This window comes from Lolium perenne, chromosome 7 (assembly GCF_019359855.2).
Source record: "Lolium perenne isolate Kyuss_39 chromosome 7, Kyuss_2.0, whole genome shotgun sequence".
Taxonomy (NCBI): Eukaryota; Viridiplantae; Streptophyta; class Magnoliopsida; order Poales; family Poaceae; genus Lolium; species Lolium perenne.
This window is the reverse complement of record NC_067250.2, coordinates 261,267,728-261,287,378: the sequence shown is the minus strand read 5'-3', so window position 1 is coordinate 261,287,378 and position 19,651 is coordinate 261,267,728. Positions and strand designations below refer to the sequence as shown.

Sequence of the window (19,651 nt, the reverse complement as noted above, 5' to 3'; positions counted from 1 at the left end):
TAGTCTACATGACACGCCATTCTACACGTCAAAGGGAATCGAAACATCACACTGCTCTACACGCAAAGCGTTTCCTTCTACTCGTCAGAGAAAAACGGAACATCACAGTGCTCTACACGCCAAGCGTGTCATTCCACTCGTGAAGCTTACGGGCAACCGCTCACCGAAAACTCCAACGAAAGTGGAGGTTTTTGTTGCCATAAAAAGGAAAAATATGAATATTCGCTGCCGACTTGTGGTCCCTTCTGCTTATGGTCCGACGACGGCGACCTCTAGTCGGCACAAAGCAACGGGCGCACAGATCCGACGATGGCAGCGGCAGTCGGAGCCTGGTCTGGTCCTGAACGGACCTAATGCAATATTACGCGACCTGTGCGCCTCCGACAACGAGCTCTGCTCTGTCGACGCGACCTCAGCGCCCACACTAGCACGACCAATCCCCTTCGTCAATCTCACGCCTAGATCCTAGGGAGCAGGTGGCTCATGTCGCTCTTCGAGTCCTCGTCGCCGCGCCCGGCCGTATATAAATCCTCGCCCAACGCGATCCACGGAGTACCAACCACCAACGATAACACTGTACATCTTCTTCCTCTCCGCCTCCATTGGCAGAGCTTTGCTCCGATGGGTTTCCTGGAAGCCATGTTGGGGCTGTGCGGGTGCCCGGCGCCGCTCACGCAGCGGCACCTGCAGAAGGGGCGGCAGCTGGAGACGGTGGAGATGAAGGTCCACATCGACTGCGAGGGCTGCGAGAGCAAGATCCGCAAGACGCTGGAGGCCATGGACGGCGTCACCGGCATCGACGTCGTGCCCCGGCAGAACCGGGTCACTGTCACCGGCTACGTCGACGCGGCCAAGGTCATGCACCGCGTCGCGCGCAAGACCGGCAAGCGGGTGGAGCCGTGGCCGTACGTGCCCTACGAGGCCGTCGCGCACCCCTACGCGGCCGGCGCCTACGACAGGAAGGCGCCCGCCGGGTACGTCCGGGACGTCACGGCCAACTACGGCGGCGGGGGCGCCTCCGCATCGCGGCCGTTCTCGCGCGCATCGTCCACCGAGACTAGGTACACCGGGGCCTTCTCCGACGAGAACGCCAACGCGGCGTGCGCCATCATGTAGCTCGATCAGTAGCTCGAGATCTCCCCGTTCCGTCTGTTAACTCCTACGTACGTAAGTAAGTACTGCTATGTAATGTGTGGAGTATTTCACTTTTTCCTCGGTGGAGTTAGCTAGCTAGCTTCCCCGGGCTGGTTATCACGGCAGGCTGTGCAATCTAGCCGTCTTGTCGTCCCCGCCGGCGGCCGGTCGTCGAGGCTGTTTCAGGCTGCCCCGCCGTTGAGATGTTCAGGCCGGCCGATCAAGCTCTTCGAGATTCAGACATTCGAGGTAAGTGGCAATAAACCCCAGCATCCGGACCTAGCTAACTAGGTCTGGTCGTTGGAATTCTTTCCCTTCCGCTGCAAGCTAGGTTGATCTAGATTGAACTTGTACCTTTGGCGCTGCGCCGACCGTTTTCGCGGCTGGAAACGATCCATGATCTCAACATCTGACGTCCTCATGGGCATCCGTGTATTGCCCGGCGCCCCGGCCGGCGGCATTTCTCCAGCGTCGACTGCGGTTCCTGCCGCGAAAGTAGACCTGAACTTGGCTGCCGAGGTCGGATCAGCTGTGTGTGATCGAGTAAAGGGGATTTAGTTTCTTCTATCTTCAGTTTTAGGTCATGTTCGTCGACTAGAACAGCCAGTTTGTAATTTCTTTTATGGGCAAGAACCATCTGTAATGATCCATGTAACAGATCTGCACTGCTATAAAAACTTTTTTTTTTCATATTGTGTATGGTCTCGAGTCTCGACATCTTCTCTCCTTCCACCCGTTGCTTATTGAATTGAACTTTATACTATGGCTTAAAATATGATCAACATATTTTTCATGATATCTAACATTACTGCTAGGGGGTCTATGTGTTTCAAACACGAAAAAAAACTACACTTTCCAAATGTCCACTTCTTCATCTTACAAAGATATAACTTTCGGAAAAGTAGATTGCAGTGAATTAAAGGAGCTAGGGATAGTATATGCTACGTCCTCGTTGGAGAATGGTTGCATACACAATCCAATGGACACCAAGTACATGCTCACAAAGACCAACTTGCTACTCCTTCAGGTAGGAAACCAAGCCCGTGCTCAAACATTGAGGTGGGATCTTCACACATAGTAAGTGATCACTGGTCTTCACGGACTATTGGCTCCTTCACAAATCACCATGGAGATTTCCAAATGACTCTCTAGCCGGATAGGAGGTGCATTCCCTCCATGAAGTAACAACACCATGCTAGCACTTGGTTCTTGAAGCCTTCACAAATATGTCACAAAGGATTGGCTTCTAAAAGCACCTTAAATCTCTTAAGATTTGAGTGGAGATTTAGGTCTACGTGCAAGTGAGAAAGAGGTCTAGATATGGTCAGGGGCGGATATAGAAACAGTCCAAGTATGGTGCTAATACAATCTTAGTGGTGCTAGTTACCTAAGCTTTTCATTTTTGTTGCATTGAAATGTAACACATACTCGTTGAGGTGCAGGTGCAGCTGCTAGGCCGGTGCTACAGCACAGGTAGCACTAGGCCTTGCTCCGCTCTACATATCGTCAAGCGAAGGCTCCCTCTTCTCGTTCAAACTTCCAAAAAGAAAACCTCAAGTTGTCTTGGGAGGTTTGGTATATTTATAGGCAATGGTAAAAATCTGTTCGAAACTGGAAAAAGTAACATGTCCTAAAGTACCACATGGTGAAACTCGGAGGTTCTAGACTAGTTCAAAATTTCTAAAGGCAAATCGGAGACTGCATTCCAGGAGTTGCCACTTCAAAAGCTCATAGGTATAAATAGGAATAGGGAATCTCAAAATAAGAAAATAACCCAGAGGTTAGGAAAAGGAAAAAAAAAGACACTTGGAGGGTTTGCTCAACAAAAATTAGCACGCCATGTAGTTCCGATAAAGGTAGAACTCGCATGTCTGGAACTAATAGAACACCATCAAAAATTCAATTGGATAGAAAACTACCAAGTCCCTACTCGAAGGTACCAAATTGATTTTACTCGGAAGTTCGTGGCATGTACAGATGGTGCTTTTGGTCAGATTTTGTGACTGCTCAATGTTTCCGATAGCATACCAAACTTGGTAGTGCCGAGGAAACAAATCCCTACCAGTCTCCCAATCTCATTGTGTCAGAGGTATCGATTTAAAAGTACCTGGTTGTACCAGAAAAAGAAGAAAACTTGAGATTGGAGATTTCCCTAGTGGTTTCGACAGAAAAAAATTAAGGGTCATTAATGGCATGTTCCACTTAACATTCCAATGACCAAAACCTGCAACTCGCAATTATTGTTAGTTCTCTAATTGCATTGTCAGGAATCATCTTAAACCCCTTTAAGGATAATGGATGTACTTTCAGTAGATACCAGAGCCTAAAAAAATGGAGTTCGATGCAGAGGAGAAAAACAAGAGAGGCTTCGGGGATAGACTACAAAGGAAGAGAAATGGTGGAGACGGTGTGACGGTCATGTCCTATTATATCCTATTAGAGTTCCGACCATGGGAAATTGTATTTTCACCCAGCTGCAGTGTTGATACTCCAAAATTTGCATGTTCATTTTGTTAGGAATATGTGCCCTAGAGGCATTCACATTCTTGCGTATTCATATGTTTTTGATGTATGAACATTCACATATGTCATCGAATACATGATTCGGTCGTGGAACCATATGTTTAACTTATGCTAACTTATACTTAGTTGGAAAGGCTGGGTCAGAAACCCAAATGAAACTAATGTGTAGGTCAACAAATGATCCGGTTCCACTAGTCATGGGCATGGGATGCTAATCTTCCTTACATTTAATTGGCTAAAAATCTTAGCGAGCCAAACTGACCCAACGACTGATGCACCACAATAAACTCATCATGCGATCCACCTCAAGCAATGGAATTCTTAGACCTGATCTTATCTCACGATCTGAGTTGTGGATGAGAAAATTTGAGTCTGCCAAACGCTATCCAAAACTAGCTAGTAGTTATGAAAGAGGGTCTTTGGTCGTATGTGAACCAAGTTATATGATGTGGATTAATAATAAGGGACTAACCCCTCCAAATTCGAGAGATATTCTCTAGGTTCCCTCGAAGTAATATGATTCGGAAGCATGGTCATGCGCTAGTTGATTAAGTGTTAATCAAGTTAGGTCGACTAAGTGTTAGTCGAATGAAATCACATGTCACTGGCTCGAGAAGAGATAGTTATAGCTACACAGAGATGTCAGTCGAATCACTTGTAGCTTAGTAATAATATCGTGTGGCAAAGGGACTTGAATGTATCATCACATTGGGAAAGATTCATCTTATGATTTAATGGCATAGGGGAGCTAGCATGCTGCTAATGACTGATTAATTCTAAGTGTGACTTGAAACTGTGACCGTCTTGTCGTGACCCCTGCAGGTTCACCTACTTAAGGGAGTGGAGATAGAGGTATTGGATCCAAAGATGCATCTGAACTTCATCTATGTTCTTTGTAGTTTACTATCTCATATTCCATCATAATTATAAATGATTATAATCATAGTTTAAAATGATTTTAGGGATTTTTATAAAAGATCCATTTTATTTGTATTGTAACCTTGCAAGGCAGAAAAACCTTGTTTTCATATATTTGACTTTGATGGACCTTCGCGAGCTCAAAAGGACCTGGCATTTTTTTATATGGAAGTCTTGATGGAAAACAAGATCTGGAGTACCTGGACCCCACCTAGGCTAGCCAGAGGGTCGAGATAGGCTAGGTGGTGTGGCCCAATACCATGGACACGCCACCATAGCCCATCGTCTCGCCCTCCTTGCCCCCATGTCGTTGATCTTGGGGCCCTTCGAATCGCCTTGAACTAAAAACGGATATATATATATATATAGTTGTATTCGCAATCCCAAAGCACGGCGAACCACGAAATGAAGGTTGAACTAGCGTAGGTGTGAGGGGGAATGCCTCTGGAGCGCCGGCGGCTCGCATCTCCAATTTCTCCAACACATCTCCTTCGTCTCCATGATGAACAGGGAGTATTCCACCCTTGAACTATGGGTTTGTGGAAGTAGCTTGATATCTCTCTCTTCCTATCAATGTTCTAGAGCCACAAGAGCTTCCCTCATAGTTCTGGACATCTATATGTAACCCCTTTGTGGTGGATCTTTGGTTTTTATAAGATTGGTATTTGATATTGCAATTTTCATTTTATGTTTGATGTATGACTAGGTGTATATTATGTACCCTATTTTTTATTACAAGTTTTGATCCAACTAGTATGATAGGAAATGTGATGGGGAATATGTGCATTAATTAGTTGGAGTAACATGGTATTATGGAACTGGACGGTGACTAGAAAGTTTAGGTCCTGCTTTGGTTTTTACCTATCCGTTGTTACCTCACTAGGGATAAAAGAATGCATGTGTTACTATCACGAAGTTACCAATGATGGTGATCTCAAATCTTTTGAGGTAGTATATTTGATATCCAACATCATGTCATACAAGCAAAGACAATACTTTGTTTATCTTAAATCTAGTTTGCGGAGTTTTCTCTTACTAGAGGAGTGTTAGTGGGATGTTTTGCATCATCTAAACCATATGGCGTGATGCACATATGAAAACTTATTAAACACATAATAAAGTTACATTAGTATTATGCCTTTTAAAAATTGTTTTCATACCACTACTTAAAAGAGAGTTAACAAGTAAAACCATGAACCTCAGTCCATTTTGAATCATAAGAAACACATTTTACTTGCATTTATATACCTTTACAACTTCAGCACTTAACTAATAAGAAAATATAAAAACATTTATGATACTTGCATTTAGTTCCTACTTAAAGTTTAAATCACTTCCATCACCATACCACTTTGCTTTTGCATAGAATTTAGTTTACCTTTCATGTTGCATTTTTTAATTTACTTGTTGCATATTTACTTTATTTACTACACTTTATATATTTGTTCTCTATTATAATACGAAATCGTGTGCTTGACAACCACTTGGTGGAGTTGGGGACACAAGGCACGGTATTTGCGTTTTGTAGCTTGTTTGAAGAGGAAAGAAGTGTGTAAGTCCATTGTTTTCCAGAGAGTTCGATGTACACCCTTGAGCAACCCTTGTGGGGAAGATGCCCTTGCTAGTTGCTACAACACTTTGAGCATGGAGTCCCAATGAATCAGTAACCCTGTAGATTGGTGCCATCATCCAAATAACAGCTAGCTGGTTAGTTTGGATGTAACATGATAGGGATAAAGTTTGTGGGTGGGATCCACATGGACTACGATTAGGCATTGGGAACTTGGGACACAAGTGAGTGAGCCCAAACCACTCCCTCCCCCTATATATAGAGTCGTGGGGTGGACACGTAGAGCACATGACGGACCATTTCTCTTTCCCCTCCTATAGTCCTTTGATGCTGGAGGCGAGGCTAACACCTCACTAGCGCCGCTCCACCCTATACATGTGGATACCGGTAGAGGCATCTTAAGGTGCTAAGACAGAGACGTCGTTGGCAAGCACGCCAAAGCTAGAACTGGAGCTGATCGTGGGGACGAGCATGTCAAGGTTTTCACTGCCCCAACAAGCTTCACACGAGCTTCCAAAAACGCGCACCTAGTGATAAGAATCTTGTTGCCTCATCCATGAGCCGGTTCCTCGAAGGTCACCGGTTTCGAAGAGTTTTTGTTTACGATGCTCTCCTTCAGAGTAGCCCCGCACACTTTTACCTGCATGCTTATCATGTTTGTTGGACACTAGGATAGATGTGCAACGTCTCTCACTTTTTTATACTTCACGCGTTGAATAGTTTTTTTGCGGAAACTATATATTATACATGAATTTTTGAAATATTATTTGCCTTCATGTGCTATTCCGGTTCGCGAAAAGTTGAAGCTTCTTGTTATGATGACACAATGCCCTTTATGTGTTGGGTATAGCCATGTCAGGTCTTGCATTTATTCCTTGTAGACAAAGGGTGCTCTTAGCCACAAAAAATCAAATTGAAAATCTACCTTATCAGACAGAACTGAAAACTAAAATTAAATTAGCAATTGATCTGAGGTCATGAACTTCCTTTCTAGATTCATAAAAGGAGTTGTTCTTTCCAAATCAAAGTGCAATAATGTGAACATTTGGCGTAGAAGCATGCCACATTCCAATCACATGAAAACCATAGGTTGCACACAAATCTTTTGTTGCCTTGCTATCTTTTTTGCGGAAAAATGTCCACCAATTTATTGATAATCACCCATAGTAGTACGAAGAACCCAACAAGTAAAAAAATACTAATATATCCTTAGATCACCTAGCAATGACAATAAACACTACCATGAGCCGAAGGCGTGCCGTCGTCCCCACCCCTCCATCACCGGATTCGGAAATATTTGTCGTACTGTACCAAGGCCACAAAATACCAACGCACCAGAGCAGCAATCATAGCTAAAGATTAGCCCCGTAGATCGAAAGAGTCTGACCTGAAAACACACCAACAAACAAGAAAACTGACAAGATTTCAGGAGATCCGCAGGACACACAAATCCACACGCTCTCCATCGGTGCTAGACGCACCACCGTAGAGAGGATGTGATGAGGGGCTCTTATTCTGACTTTAAGATGTAGTTGTCGCATCACCATCTCAAAGAAGACACTAAAAACAAGCTAAACAAAGAACGAAAACCCTCTGATCGGTGAGGGGCCATGGTCCTCCACGCTTCCAAGGCCCCGTGCAGGCGTGGACACCCGCACATACCGGTTCTAGCTATAGGGAGACATCATTTGGAGTTGCCTTCTTATCTGATATATATCAGATAAAATCTAGTGATCTGGATTGTCATCGAAAGAAAGATAAAAGCTTACAAAAATATAGTTTTATGAGTGCTACATCCCAATATTTTTTAAGAACACGCACATCCAACTTTACATGTCAAGTAAACGAAAATACATAGTTTATAAAACCTTTAAATGGTGGAATAACTGAATTGTGATAATTAAATTGAACCCGGGTAACCAAAATGAGGTTTTCTTATCGCGTCAATCAATTGAATTCTTTTGACATCCTAGTCGAAAGAGAGATAATAATGACAAAACAGTATTCCTAGGTGGGAATTCTTGGTTAGCTCAGATTTTTTTTTTTGAAAATCAATTCAATATATACTCATAGCAATAAATAGTACATGGTAGAGATACCCAAGCTGTCTTCAATGATTACAAAATAAAGTCTAGAAGAAACGACTAATTTTTTTAGATTTTCAAACTCTTTCTTCTTCCATGATACAATCTTATACTTATCTGAAGGCAGCCGATACCAAACCACAGACATGTGAATACAAACGAAGGTTCTCCCATAATTTTAATTTGAGCCGCAATGCCAAGGCTACGTCCAAGCCCGCAAGGCCGCAACCATTAAAGTATTCAACCAACATTGACAAGAGTACCAACACTAGTATACGAGGGAAAAATAACCGAACAGCATGGCTGACGTTGCTAGGTAGCCGAGAGTATGAACCAATATTGTCGAGAATGTAGCAGTCGAGACAAAATATTGCGAGGAAACTCCTCGCGGCAACCATGAGAAATTATTCAAAACCGATATGGCGAAGCAAGATTTGAAGGCATGTACCTAGATAAATGTAATCTTCCAACACAACAATTGACGTTGGGAGTAGAACGAACAAAATCAAGTGATAAAACTGCCAGTCTACCACTCGCAAAAATAAAACCAGTCGACAGTTAACTGAACGCGTAACCATTTCTTGTCAAGAGAAGAGCGTGCATGCTCTCGCTTCGGTTGGCCGTTCATCGCGCACCGCATGTAAGCTTGGCGTGAGCATTGTACTATAAGCCGCCGCCGCATATGCAGGCGGCTCGCGTTACGCGTGACAAGGACAGGTAAGTAACACCATTAACGACCGAAGTAACGATATATATCCGAGCCTCCCAGCTTGTTCACCTTTCACAACATAGCTCTGGAGAGAGGGGGCGAACTCAACACCACGGAGGAGAACTCGACCGTCACTGCAGACCGGCACACGCCCGCATGGCCTGGAGCAGCGACAGGGCGTCGGTCTTCGTCGTCGTCGTCTCCTTCTTCCTGCTTCTTCCCCTCTGCGCCGTCCGCCATGCACGGGCGCAAGAAAGTGGTACGCGATCGAGCGCACGCGCAAGTTGGTAGGCTAAGTAGTAGGAGTATTTAGTCGATGTGTCAGCTAGCAGTACTGATCGCTTCGTTTCAGAGGACGAGGCGGCGTTCACGTACCGGAGCGGCGCGGACAACGGGCCGGACCGGTGGGGCCTGCTCCGACCGGACTGGGCGACCTGCTACTGGGGCCGGCTGCAGTCTCCGATCAGCGTCCCCGGCGACACCGACGCCGCGCGGCCGATCACCGGCCACCGCACCGGCCGTCTGACCCGCTCGTACCGCCCGTCGCCGGCCACCCTCGTGAACCGCGGGCACGACATCATGGTGCGGTTCGAGGGAAACGCTGGGACCTTGCTGCTGGACGGCGTCTCGTACAAGCTCCGGCAGATGCACTGGCACTCCCCCAGCGAGCACGCCCTCCACGGCCGTCGCTACGACCTGGAGCTGCACATGCTCCACCAGAGCGGCGGCGACGACAATAGGCCGGGCAGCGGCAAGTACGCCGTCGTCGCTCAGCTCTTCGAGATCGGCGACCACCGCGACGAGACCTTGCACATGGTACGCAATCCTTTCGACCATCCCACACACGCGCGCTCCCTGCCAGAACTGAATTCAATCTGAGGACCTGCTGTGCATGTAGCTGGAGCCGTACCTGGAGAGGATCAGGGACAGGAGGAGGGGGCACGAGGAGTGGATCGACTACGATGTGGACCCGAGGAGGCCGGTGAGGGGGAGCGACGAGTACTACCGCTACACCGGCTCCTTCACCACGCCGCCGTGCACCGAGGGCATCGTCTGGACCGTCGCCACCAGGGTGCGGCACGTGTCTCGCCACCAGGTGGAGCTGCTCAGGGAGGCCGTCCACGACGTACGTCACCATGCGCAGCTTCCATCCAACCCTCATCTTTCTCTCCTAGAGTCTCGTTGGATGTTTAAGCTTTAATTTGGTGTCTGATTAATGGCGTGGGTTCGTGCGTGCAGCATGCGAGGAGGAACGCGCGCCCGCTCCAGGAGGCCAACGGCAGGAGCGTCGCCCTCTACTACAACTGGGCCTCGTCCTTGACGTCACAACAAGATGGACGCCGGAACTAGCCTCGCCCTCATTATCACCTCGATCGGACTGCTAGGAGATCACCACCGACCCCACCGCGCGCGTTCGATCGTGCCCCCTCGGCCGTTTTCAATTTGCTTGTGTTGCTCGATCTTGCTCATGTTAAAGCACCGCATGTATAATGCATTTTTGAGCTAGTGTTCCAACTTACAACAGCTGCTCGTTTCATTCAAAAACGAGGAATGAGATTCTAGCGTGCATGCTATATAGCATGCATGTTGTTGCCGTCCGATTTGTACTGATCATTGCCTCATGATTTGTGCTGATAAAAATCACCATGTTTTGAATATTGCATATGAACCGAAACAAAAAGAAATAGGGTGATTTCGTGCACGCTGCATAATGTGCATTGCCCAAAAAACCACTCATTCAGAATCCAAATGTGCCCACGTAGCACTAGAGTGAATAGGACACGAAATCTGTCCATGTTGCCGTTGGACAGAGTCCACCTAGAAAGCCTTGTGCACGCTCTGGCATGTTTCATCGATCCCATTTGAAACTCGGTAAACAACAGGTCAGTTGCGACCTAATTTGCAGTTGGTACAAAGATAAATTACTTCCTTCGATATATTTTAACACGTATGCATGAAGTTTAAACCATTTAAAACCACCTAAAACTGGGACAAAGACGAGCTACCGTATAGCGCGGATTTTGGAGATTTTGGTTTGCTTGATGACATTTCGATGCGGTGTTTATGATCTCGTATGTGTATATACCATGGAGGTATTGAACGTCTTGTTCCTTGGATAATATATCTCCTCGCGACTAAACAAATCTAGTTGTAGGGATCAACTCATCTCTTCATCGACAACTTCCGCTAGATTAATCTAAGAGGGTATGATCCGTTGCCTCCTCTCTCGCATATGGCATTGGCTATGCGTAGGATTTTTTATGTTTTCTATACGCGTTCCCCAAGTGTCTGCACACGAAATGTTGTGTTGTATGAACAAGCATGCATCTTCGCCTATAATTAATATAGTGTTACACTCTTTCTCGTCACGATTTTTACATGGAATAAGCAAACTTCTAATTTTATTTGTGTATTTTTCAATTACCCGCGTGTGATCTGAGCCTGTTTTTAATCCTCCTCATATCTGCAATACGATATAATCCGCATTCGAGCCTGTATTCGATCATTATCCAATCCAAATTTGTTAAAAACTATGGTAATGTACATGGAAATAGCAATATCCAATCTGATATGATCTATTTACATCTCTAGATGTTGCCATGGCCTTGGAGCTACACCCTTCGAGTATTCCGGTGAGGTGATGGTATGTGGTATGCCTATATAGGGAAAACTTTCCTTTGCTAAGGCACTAAGATAGTGCATCGCGCTTTGGATATGATTATATTCCATATAACTCGTGCCCATTAATGATGAATCAAATCTAATATTCAAACCAAAGATGAATAGAATGAGAATCGTTCGTTAAAAATGACAAGGACGGTGTACTTTTGGTAAAACAAACTTGATGGAAAATGCATAACCAATTTTTTCCATCATCATTTGACTTCTAGCTAAGTAAGAAAAATGAAACCTATGATGAAATGAGCTATATGTAGGGTGAAATAACCTTATGGTGTCGCTTTCGCTTGACTTGTATACTCCACCGAACATGGTGAAAAAGAATTTGCTCGTTGGTACAGAATCCATGGTATTTAAATTCATGGCACACATATAACACTTTTATAGGGTAACCAAGACAAGTTGTGCAATGTTTATTCATCAATCACATCTATGAAAAATAATTCAAGTATACGAAGATGCTTCATATTGAAATATATCTGAATTTGTTATATAAAAAAAGTTTCTGCGATAATGGTTCCCAAACCTGTATCAGATTAACAATATGACTTTCTAAAATACAAATCAATTTAAATCCTAAAGTAATATGTGTAAAATCTGCCTTATTATTTGTATCGCCTTAACATATTTCCCATAAATAAGAGTATATAGTGAAGGCTATGCACCCCAAAATCTTTGCAATGACCTCATTATACTAAAATTTAATACTTATTCATAAGCTATCACATTGTGATATTAATGAATATACATTTTTATATTACTTAGGAATTAGCATTCTTAACCATACAAGAATGTTGCAAAACATTAATAATTATGTTCTTTGTTATATAATTACAATGTACATCATTGAAGATATATATGAGGTGCAATAAAAAACAAACATACTTTGTAACAAAATACATAATTGTTTCCACTGGACAGTGCCGCTTAAAAACATGCCTTAAATATGAAAGAAGGGCGAAAATGCATGCATCTTTGCATTATTTTTCTACAAATTGGTGAAATATACAGTGTATATGTATATTCTTATGTGAGCGGTCTTCTCAATTTAATATTATTAAATATGTAGATATTTTAGATCATATAACCTAAAAAGATATTGTAATAAAGGTTTCTATTGTATGATACATGAAGGAAATTTATAGAAACTTCTGAAGTATAAATCAGACCATTGGCATGATTACCTTTTGGACATGAATACGTTTAGAACATTCTGTAGTTTGCTTAACCACATAACACACACCCATGAAGTTCAATTATGTGGATCCCAACCCTAAACACTAAACCCTAAATCCAGAGCGATGTAGTGGGCAGCCTGGTCAACTCACTGAACTGACTAGAAAAAGGTTTTAATTAATTACTTTCTCCGACTTGTAATAAGTATTAGAAATTTAGTACAAAAGTTATATTAATCATATTTTGAAATGCATATTACACAAATTTTGAAAAAAATTAAAAAAAATGGAATCAAAAAGTTGCACGTACATCTTCACGTGTTACGCGTTCACAAAGTCGTTTCATGAAAAGTCAATTTGTCGTGTGCCGTGTGTAAAAAGACAAAATTCAATGCAAAAAAATAATGCTTTTCAGAAGATAAATTTTATTCTTTTACATAGACCACACGAAATATTGGTTCCTCGCGAAACTTGATGAACACATATATTGTGAAGATGTACATGTAGAATTTTTCGTCAATTTTTTTTAACATTTTGAAATATGATTTTTTTGGTAGAGCGTGTATATGCTTCCGTGTACTAGATCATTCACATTTTTTATAGATTAAAGCGACTAGGTAACTTCCCCCGGTAGCATGATTGCACGATATCGTTCAGATCGATCTATCAGCTAGCTACTGGAAACATAGTATACAATTGCCGTACCTTTTTGTTGCGCTGAAACTTGCCGTACGTTTATGGATCTGATTTCAGGCATGGCACCAGATCGGTCAAATGAATAAATTAGAGCCTGATGGCAATTTTCCATCCAGTTTACGGATACATGATCTGATTGATTCCGGTACGTCGTACGTGTATACAGAGCTAGCTAATTGGCCTACTATGCTACCTGATGGCTAATTTGGTTGTACCGCTATAACATGTTTTGAAAAATATTCTACGTCTAAACATAGCTAGATAAAACGTATTTTCTCCATTCTAATTTAGACTACATTTTAGAGAAAATGAGACAAACTAGTGTTGTATTTATTAGTAGTACTATTTAGATATGTGAATAACTAACTCAAGCTAAATTGAAAATAACTTCTAATAAAGAGAGCAAATCTTTTCATTTTTAGTGTTGTTATTAACTAAAAGCTAGAATGAATATTTCAAGAAAAAATTTGTAGCTAGGATGTAGACTATTTCATAACGAAGAGACTATGAAGTAGTTTTTAGGTCGAAGGTACCCAAAAGGCTAACAACACCGTTGTTAAAAATAGGTCAACTTATGGTCTCTCAAATTGTCCTTTGAGGCCGATAAGGCCAAATCTAAGAGCATATGCGGGTCGGCTCGTTCCCATCTGGACGCCTTGGTGGTGACAAATCATCTACCGTTGGGGCTTTAGGATCCATCTAAACGAACGAAGAGGTAGCACATATTAGCACAAACAAATCACGCAGCCAAAATTCAGAAGCAACTTCAAGAAACAGAAGCACGTCTTACATGATGGTCAAGCATAAGATGATCATGTCAAGTTCAGATTTTAGAAAAGTGACCGTGCCAGATTCTGATAACGCAATGCAATGTGTTGTTGATCAAAACAATTGCCTTGTTGAACTGGATCTTGCATACGTCAAGGTTGTCTGCGCGCGAGAGGCCAGGAACCGGTGCTTGATGCAGAGCAGTAGGCCTCTTGCCGCCGGCAGCGGCGGCGAGTTCCTTGACCGTGCTCACGGCACCCACCTGCCATCACCGTGGCTTGCGTTCTCGTTGCGCCACCACACGTACATGCAGTCCAACAGGTAGCCCGGCAAAACTTGTCTCTGTTGTGCATGGCGCGGTACACCCTGAGTCCCCCACGCTCTCCTTTCTGCTCTTCGGGAAGGGTGACATGAACAACTTCGGCACCCCCATGTCGCTAAGCTCACCATTGTTGATGGTGACAACGGCGTGGTGAATCTTCTGGCTTTTAAAGCCATACATTCAAACCGATACAATATGATGAAGGAATCATCTTTTAAGGCAGATCGAAGATAAAAGATAAAACCGCAGAAGACGCACCCTCCATAACACACCCAAACAATCGACTAGAGGAGTAACTACGCCGGGGCGCCCTTCCTCGCTCGGCACAAACCAGCACATCACTGGAACTTCCAGAGCCACCCAGTTCCTCGCTCGTCTACAGGGAACGTTGCAACGCTCACACAGAGCAGCTGCTGCACAAGGCACATTTCTGAACCTCTCCACTGTGGCCACCAATAGCACCAGATGGCTACATGGCAATGCGAATAGCTGCTCTGAATGGCCGCAGTGAAGATATATGCATTGATCCAACATATGGTTTACATCACACAATTGTACATACTACACATTGCTGGGTAGTAACACATAGCAAAAGATCAAAACAAAGGCATGATCACAAGAAGTAGAACCACACAGCAAGGAAATTTTGTCAAGGGTGAGTTGCTGTAATCATCTCTGTACCGCTAAAACTGTTCAGACCAATCCCGAGCTTGCAAAAGCTGTAACAAAATGGTGCTATCGCGCACATGGCATACGGAAAATAAAAAACGCTACGATGCGGTACCAGTTTATTGCTTCCAGGAAACCCAGACAAAGGGTTTTGGTGCATGTCATTTTCAAGGTGAAACGGGCGCTTTATGAAAGGGCTTTCTGCACCTCCACGGTCACTTCCTTTGGCGGTTTCTCCGCATGAAGATTTGCAACTAAGCCATGCTTGGAGTAGTAGTCAATCACCTGGGAGAAGAAACCAGCTTTCAAATTTAAAACATTGACTGAACAGCAACTGCTTTGCTTGATGTCATATGATAAAGCCCTTCCAAAACCAGAAAGCTCAGTACCATCAGAAGAAATGACGGCCAAGAAAAGATACGATCAGAAGAGAAAGCGCACAATATGTCTTAGGTTCCATCAAACTCACAAAGATGGCTTTATGCAACTATATACTAGGAAGTAGGAACATGTCCACGGTGTACTTGACCATATAAATAAATATATAAATGGGGATAAGGTACCATTCTAGAGTCCAACAAGAGAGCAAAGATGAGATTTTAGAAGGGCACTCATGCAAGTATGCAACAGAAGAATATTTTCATCCTGAAGATATGAAAACATAGTTGGTTGAGAAAACATACAGGTTCAGTTTGTATATGGAAAGCTTCAAGCCTTGACTTCAAGACAGCAGCTGTGTCATCTTTCCTTTGAATTAAGGGCTCCCCGGTAACCTTGGTAAAAGAGAGAAGAATCAGAGGTCAATGGTTCGCACCAAAATGCCAGTTGAGGAAAAAATTAATAGCACAAAAGGGATACTGTCACCACATATCCATACATATTTTCTGGATGAAACATACGAACTTTTGCACAAAACAGTAGGAAATGCCTTGAACGAAACCAAATAACATGTAACAGCAATAATGTATATTCTCAATGTACTGCAAAAACATGCAAAATATATTTATTTCTGGCAATTTTTAAAGCGCATATTGTCATTGAAGGAGAGGATATATGCTGTTGTACAAGATATCCATACAGAAAGAACAGCAAATTCAACTATTTAAACAAACCATAACATCACCCCAGTATTCAATACAAAATTTGATTGCACCTACAAGCAGAAGCAGACCATAGAAAGATTGAAACCTAGACTTTATATAGCAAACTGGAGAACTCATCATCCACAACACAAATCTTTTTCCCAAAATTGAATATGTATGTTATACCAGCCTAAGCACAGCTAACTGAGAAACAAACTGAGAGCAGCACCCAAGAGAAGATAAACTGCTCAAAACTTAAACTGGTTGAAGCAACGATAATGGTCTAAGAAATCATTCAAATATGACATATACAGGAATGGCCCAGTATTTTGCATTTGACTTACATCATCAACTCCAGGTGTCTTAGGAGGAGCAAATTTTGTATGGTAAGATCTACCACTTGATGGGTGTATCCAACGGCCAGTAATTCGTTCTTCCAATATTGCATCATCGATCGCAAAGTTCAGAACCTTGTCAACCTTAGCACCTTGCTTTGCCAGCATTTCATCGAGCTGCAGCCATTGCTCAACCAAAGCATTAGGAAACAAACAAAAAAAAAACTAAGCTCCCAGGATACAGCTACTATTATCCATCAATATACAGTCGTTGTGAAGGAAAGAAGGCCTTTCATGGTGATACATATTGATCTGGGACCTGACCTTTTGCGCTTGAACAACAGTCCTAGGGAAGCCATCAAGGATAAAACCTTTCTGGCATGAAGGTTTCTTCATGGCTTCATCAATAATCCCAACAACCAAGTCATCTGAAACAAGCTCTCCCTAGAAAAATTCAAGAAACAAACGAATCAACAAACAAGGTTTCTGCTAGTTTTTAGTTGCTACTTTGCTCCTTTAAACCTTACCTTGTCCATGGCTTCTTTAGCCTTGATCCCCAGAGGAGTCTTAGCAGCGACAGCAGCCCTCAGCATATCACCAGTGGCTAAATGGCACAAACAGTATTCATCCTTGATAAGGGGCGACTGTGTTCCCTTCCCAGAGCCAGGTGGACCTACAAGTTCATAAAACATGTCACACATGTCATAATGCACGAGCATAGAGCAATTAAGAGTATAAGTGGAACTTTGTGTTCAGGAATTCAAGATGTACCAGATGATTAAACAAGTCTATAATAATATTGTGTGTGTGTTCTTTGGCATCTCTGCAAAAGCAATGCAAGTGTATCCCTACATCACCTCTCCATCCACACTCATATTGCCATGCAATGCTCTATTCCTTCAGCCGCGACTAGTAAAATGTAGCTAGATATAATACATACTAGCTATAAAGGTCAAAATTCCTAAACAATGTGTTGCATAGAATGGAACATGGCATTACAAGAAAGTTCAATATGTAGGAGCACATACTAAGGGCATTCGATTTATTCATCTTTGTTGTCGAAGTTGTCAATCATATCGTCAGCTATGATGGACATAGTAAAAGACATAAAACTATTCACAAGTCATTTTCTCAGAAGCTTAGATGTTCTATTCTATACCGAGGATGAAAGACTGGCACATTGCTAGCAACAGACCTAAACATAATAAATAATTTCACTTGATATCCGTGGTACAGCTCAAAAAATAACTAAGCTCTGGTGGACATTGTAATAGACCCTATTCACAAGTCTCCAAAGATTAGAGGTCCTATTCGATACCGAGGGTGAAACACTGCACATTGCTGGCGACAGAAACTAAGCGTAATACATAATTTACTTGGTTGAGGTACCACTCAAAGAATAAGACACGCTGGATACAGCAAAAGGTGAAAGAAACAAAACAAAAAGGAAAGAAATATACCTATCTTCCTTCCCAAGCTACGTTCTAAATCTACACCTTACTCATACTCACAACATTGTACTTAATTCTTCTCACCAACCACAAAAGGCTTAAACATGGTACCAGAAAGATCCTTCTGTTCTTATCATGTTCGAGAAGCTTTCATGGACGATACATTGCACGCATCTTCCAATCACTACGACAATAAAAAGGCCCTGTTGACACTAATTAGGTGACACCGCCACACCGGCACACCGCAAAGTGACACCGCAATTGAAGAGATGATTCTTCAGATTTGTTATCAGTGGAATTTTGATGGTTCCTTAACTGATAGTGCGGAAAGCGGTTAGAACCAATATATTCATGTGACGAAATAGCATAGCTAATTCTATCTTTTCGAAATTAAGTTCCCCCTCCTCAACTTCACACATGGCCATGGTGAGTCCGAACAATTCCATAATGCAGAGTACTACAATTTCCCCCACGGATTGCAGAAACAACCTTGCAACAAGAAGCGAAAGAGAAGTGGGCAAGAAGAGGCGGTGTTCTACCGACGAGGATGATGCGCTTGTCAGGCTTCGAGCTGCACTTGGCGCGGCGGAGCAGCTCGGTCATGAGCTCCACCGAGGGCACGTCCTCGAGGTTCGCCGCCATCTCCTCCGCCTCCGTCCGCCGCGACTCGCGTGACTGCAATTGGTGGAAAATTCGGTCAATCTGGTTTTCAGAAAGCAGCAAGCGCAAATTACGAAACAGAGAAGAGAAAACCGAACCCTAGTAGACCGAGGAAGATGAGGAGGGCGGAGGTGCAACGGATCCTTTACCGGCGGCGAGAGGGGGTTCGGGCTCCGGCGGATCAGCGGCGCGAGGGCGGTCGAGATTCACAAGGTAGGCGGGGCGGCGGCAGGTGGGCGGCGAGTATAAAGAAAGATTAGCGAGAGACGACGGTGGATACGAGGTCGGGTGGGGTGGGCCGATTGGGGTTGGTGACGGCTGGGAGGAATAGAAGGTTCTGGGGTTTGGTGCAGCACTTCTTGTTGGGCCAGGCAGACATTGTACTAGAAGCCTTGTTTTACTTCTAAATTTCGAAAAAAAAAATTGATAGTCCGTTTACTTCTCTCGGTTTTAATTGGATAGTTCCAAGATTATTCCTCATTTTTGTAATATATTGAAACCTCTCTTCTCCTTTATACTAATGTATTTTTGAGGAAAAAAGTATTCAAACGGATGTTGGCTGATTGGGTGAACACCAAATTCCCTTTCATGCACAAACTTCTTAAGAGTACAAATATGAGACAAGTAAAGAATTTCGGGGTATGCGGCCAATTTGCACCGTGGAATGAACACATGAGCACACACCAACACTCTAAGCTAAGAAAAAGAAAAGCACACACCAGCACTCTGAAAAACAAACAGGCCATGCCGATCAAGTTCTGGTTTCAAGAATCTAAGGGCATCTTCAAACGGGGGATGCAAATGGACGTTGAGCGACCGTTTGCGTCCGCGGTGACCGGAAATGCGTCTAGCTCCGGCTTCAGCGAGACGATGCAA

General features: G+C 43.4%; 3 protein-coding genes across 4 annotated transcripts; 2 read left to right on the top strand and 1 right to left on the bottom strand.

Moving 5' to 3' along the window:
* Positions 1 to 468: 468 nt before the first annotated feature.
* Positions 469 to 1,824, top strand: LOC127313027 (heavy metal-associated isoprenylated plant protein 27). The gene has a single exon (XM_051343562.1). The coding sequence runs from the start codon at positions 484 to 486 to the stop codon at positions 1,114 to 1,116; it is 633 nt and encodes a 210-aa protein (XP_051199522.1). The 5' UTR covers positions 469 to 483; the 3' UTR covers positions 1,117 to 1,824.
* Positions 1,825 to 9,094: 7,270 nt separating this feature from the next.
* LOC127315320 (alpha carbonic anhydrase 7-like) lies at positions 9,095 to 10,288 on the top strand. Its single transcript, XM_051345819.1, has 4 exons — positions 9,095 to 9,197; positions 9,291 to 9,754; positions 9,837 to 10,064; positions 10,178 to 10,288. The coding sequence occupies exons 1-4, from the start codon at positions 9,095 to 9,097 to the stop codon at positions 10,286 to 10,288; spliced, it is 906 nt and encodes a 301-aa protein (XP_051201779.1).
* Positions 10,289 to 15,077: 4,789 nt separating this feature from the next.
* On the bottom strand, positions 15,078 to 19,085 carry LOC127313028 (adenylate kinase 3). Of its 2 annotated transcripts, none has more exons than XM_051343564.2 (7): positions 18,925 to 19,085; positions 18,655 to 18,790; positions 17,192 to 17,337; positions 16,989 to 17,108; positions 16,674 to 16,841; positions 15,931 to 16,020; positions 15,078 to 15,532 (listed from the first exon to the last, which is right to left on the bottom strand). In XM_051343564.2, exons 2-7 carry the CDS (start codon positions 18,755 to 18,757, stop codon positions 15,434 to 15,436), a joined length of 726 nt encoding a protein of 241 aa, XP_051199524.1. In that variant the 5' UTR covers positions 18,758 to 18,790; positions 18,925 to 19,085; the 3' UTR covers positions 15,078 to 15,433. The 2 variants fall into 2 exon arrangements, with proteins under 2 accessions (XP_051199524.1, XP_051199523.1); XM_051343563.2 differs by having other exon boundaries at positions 18,874 to 19,077.
* Between the last annotated feature and the right edge of the window lie 566 nt (positions 19,086 to 19,651).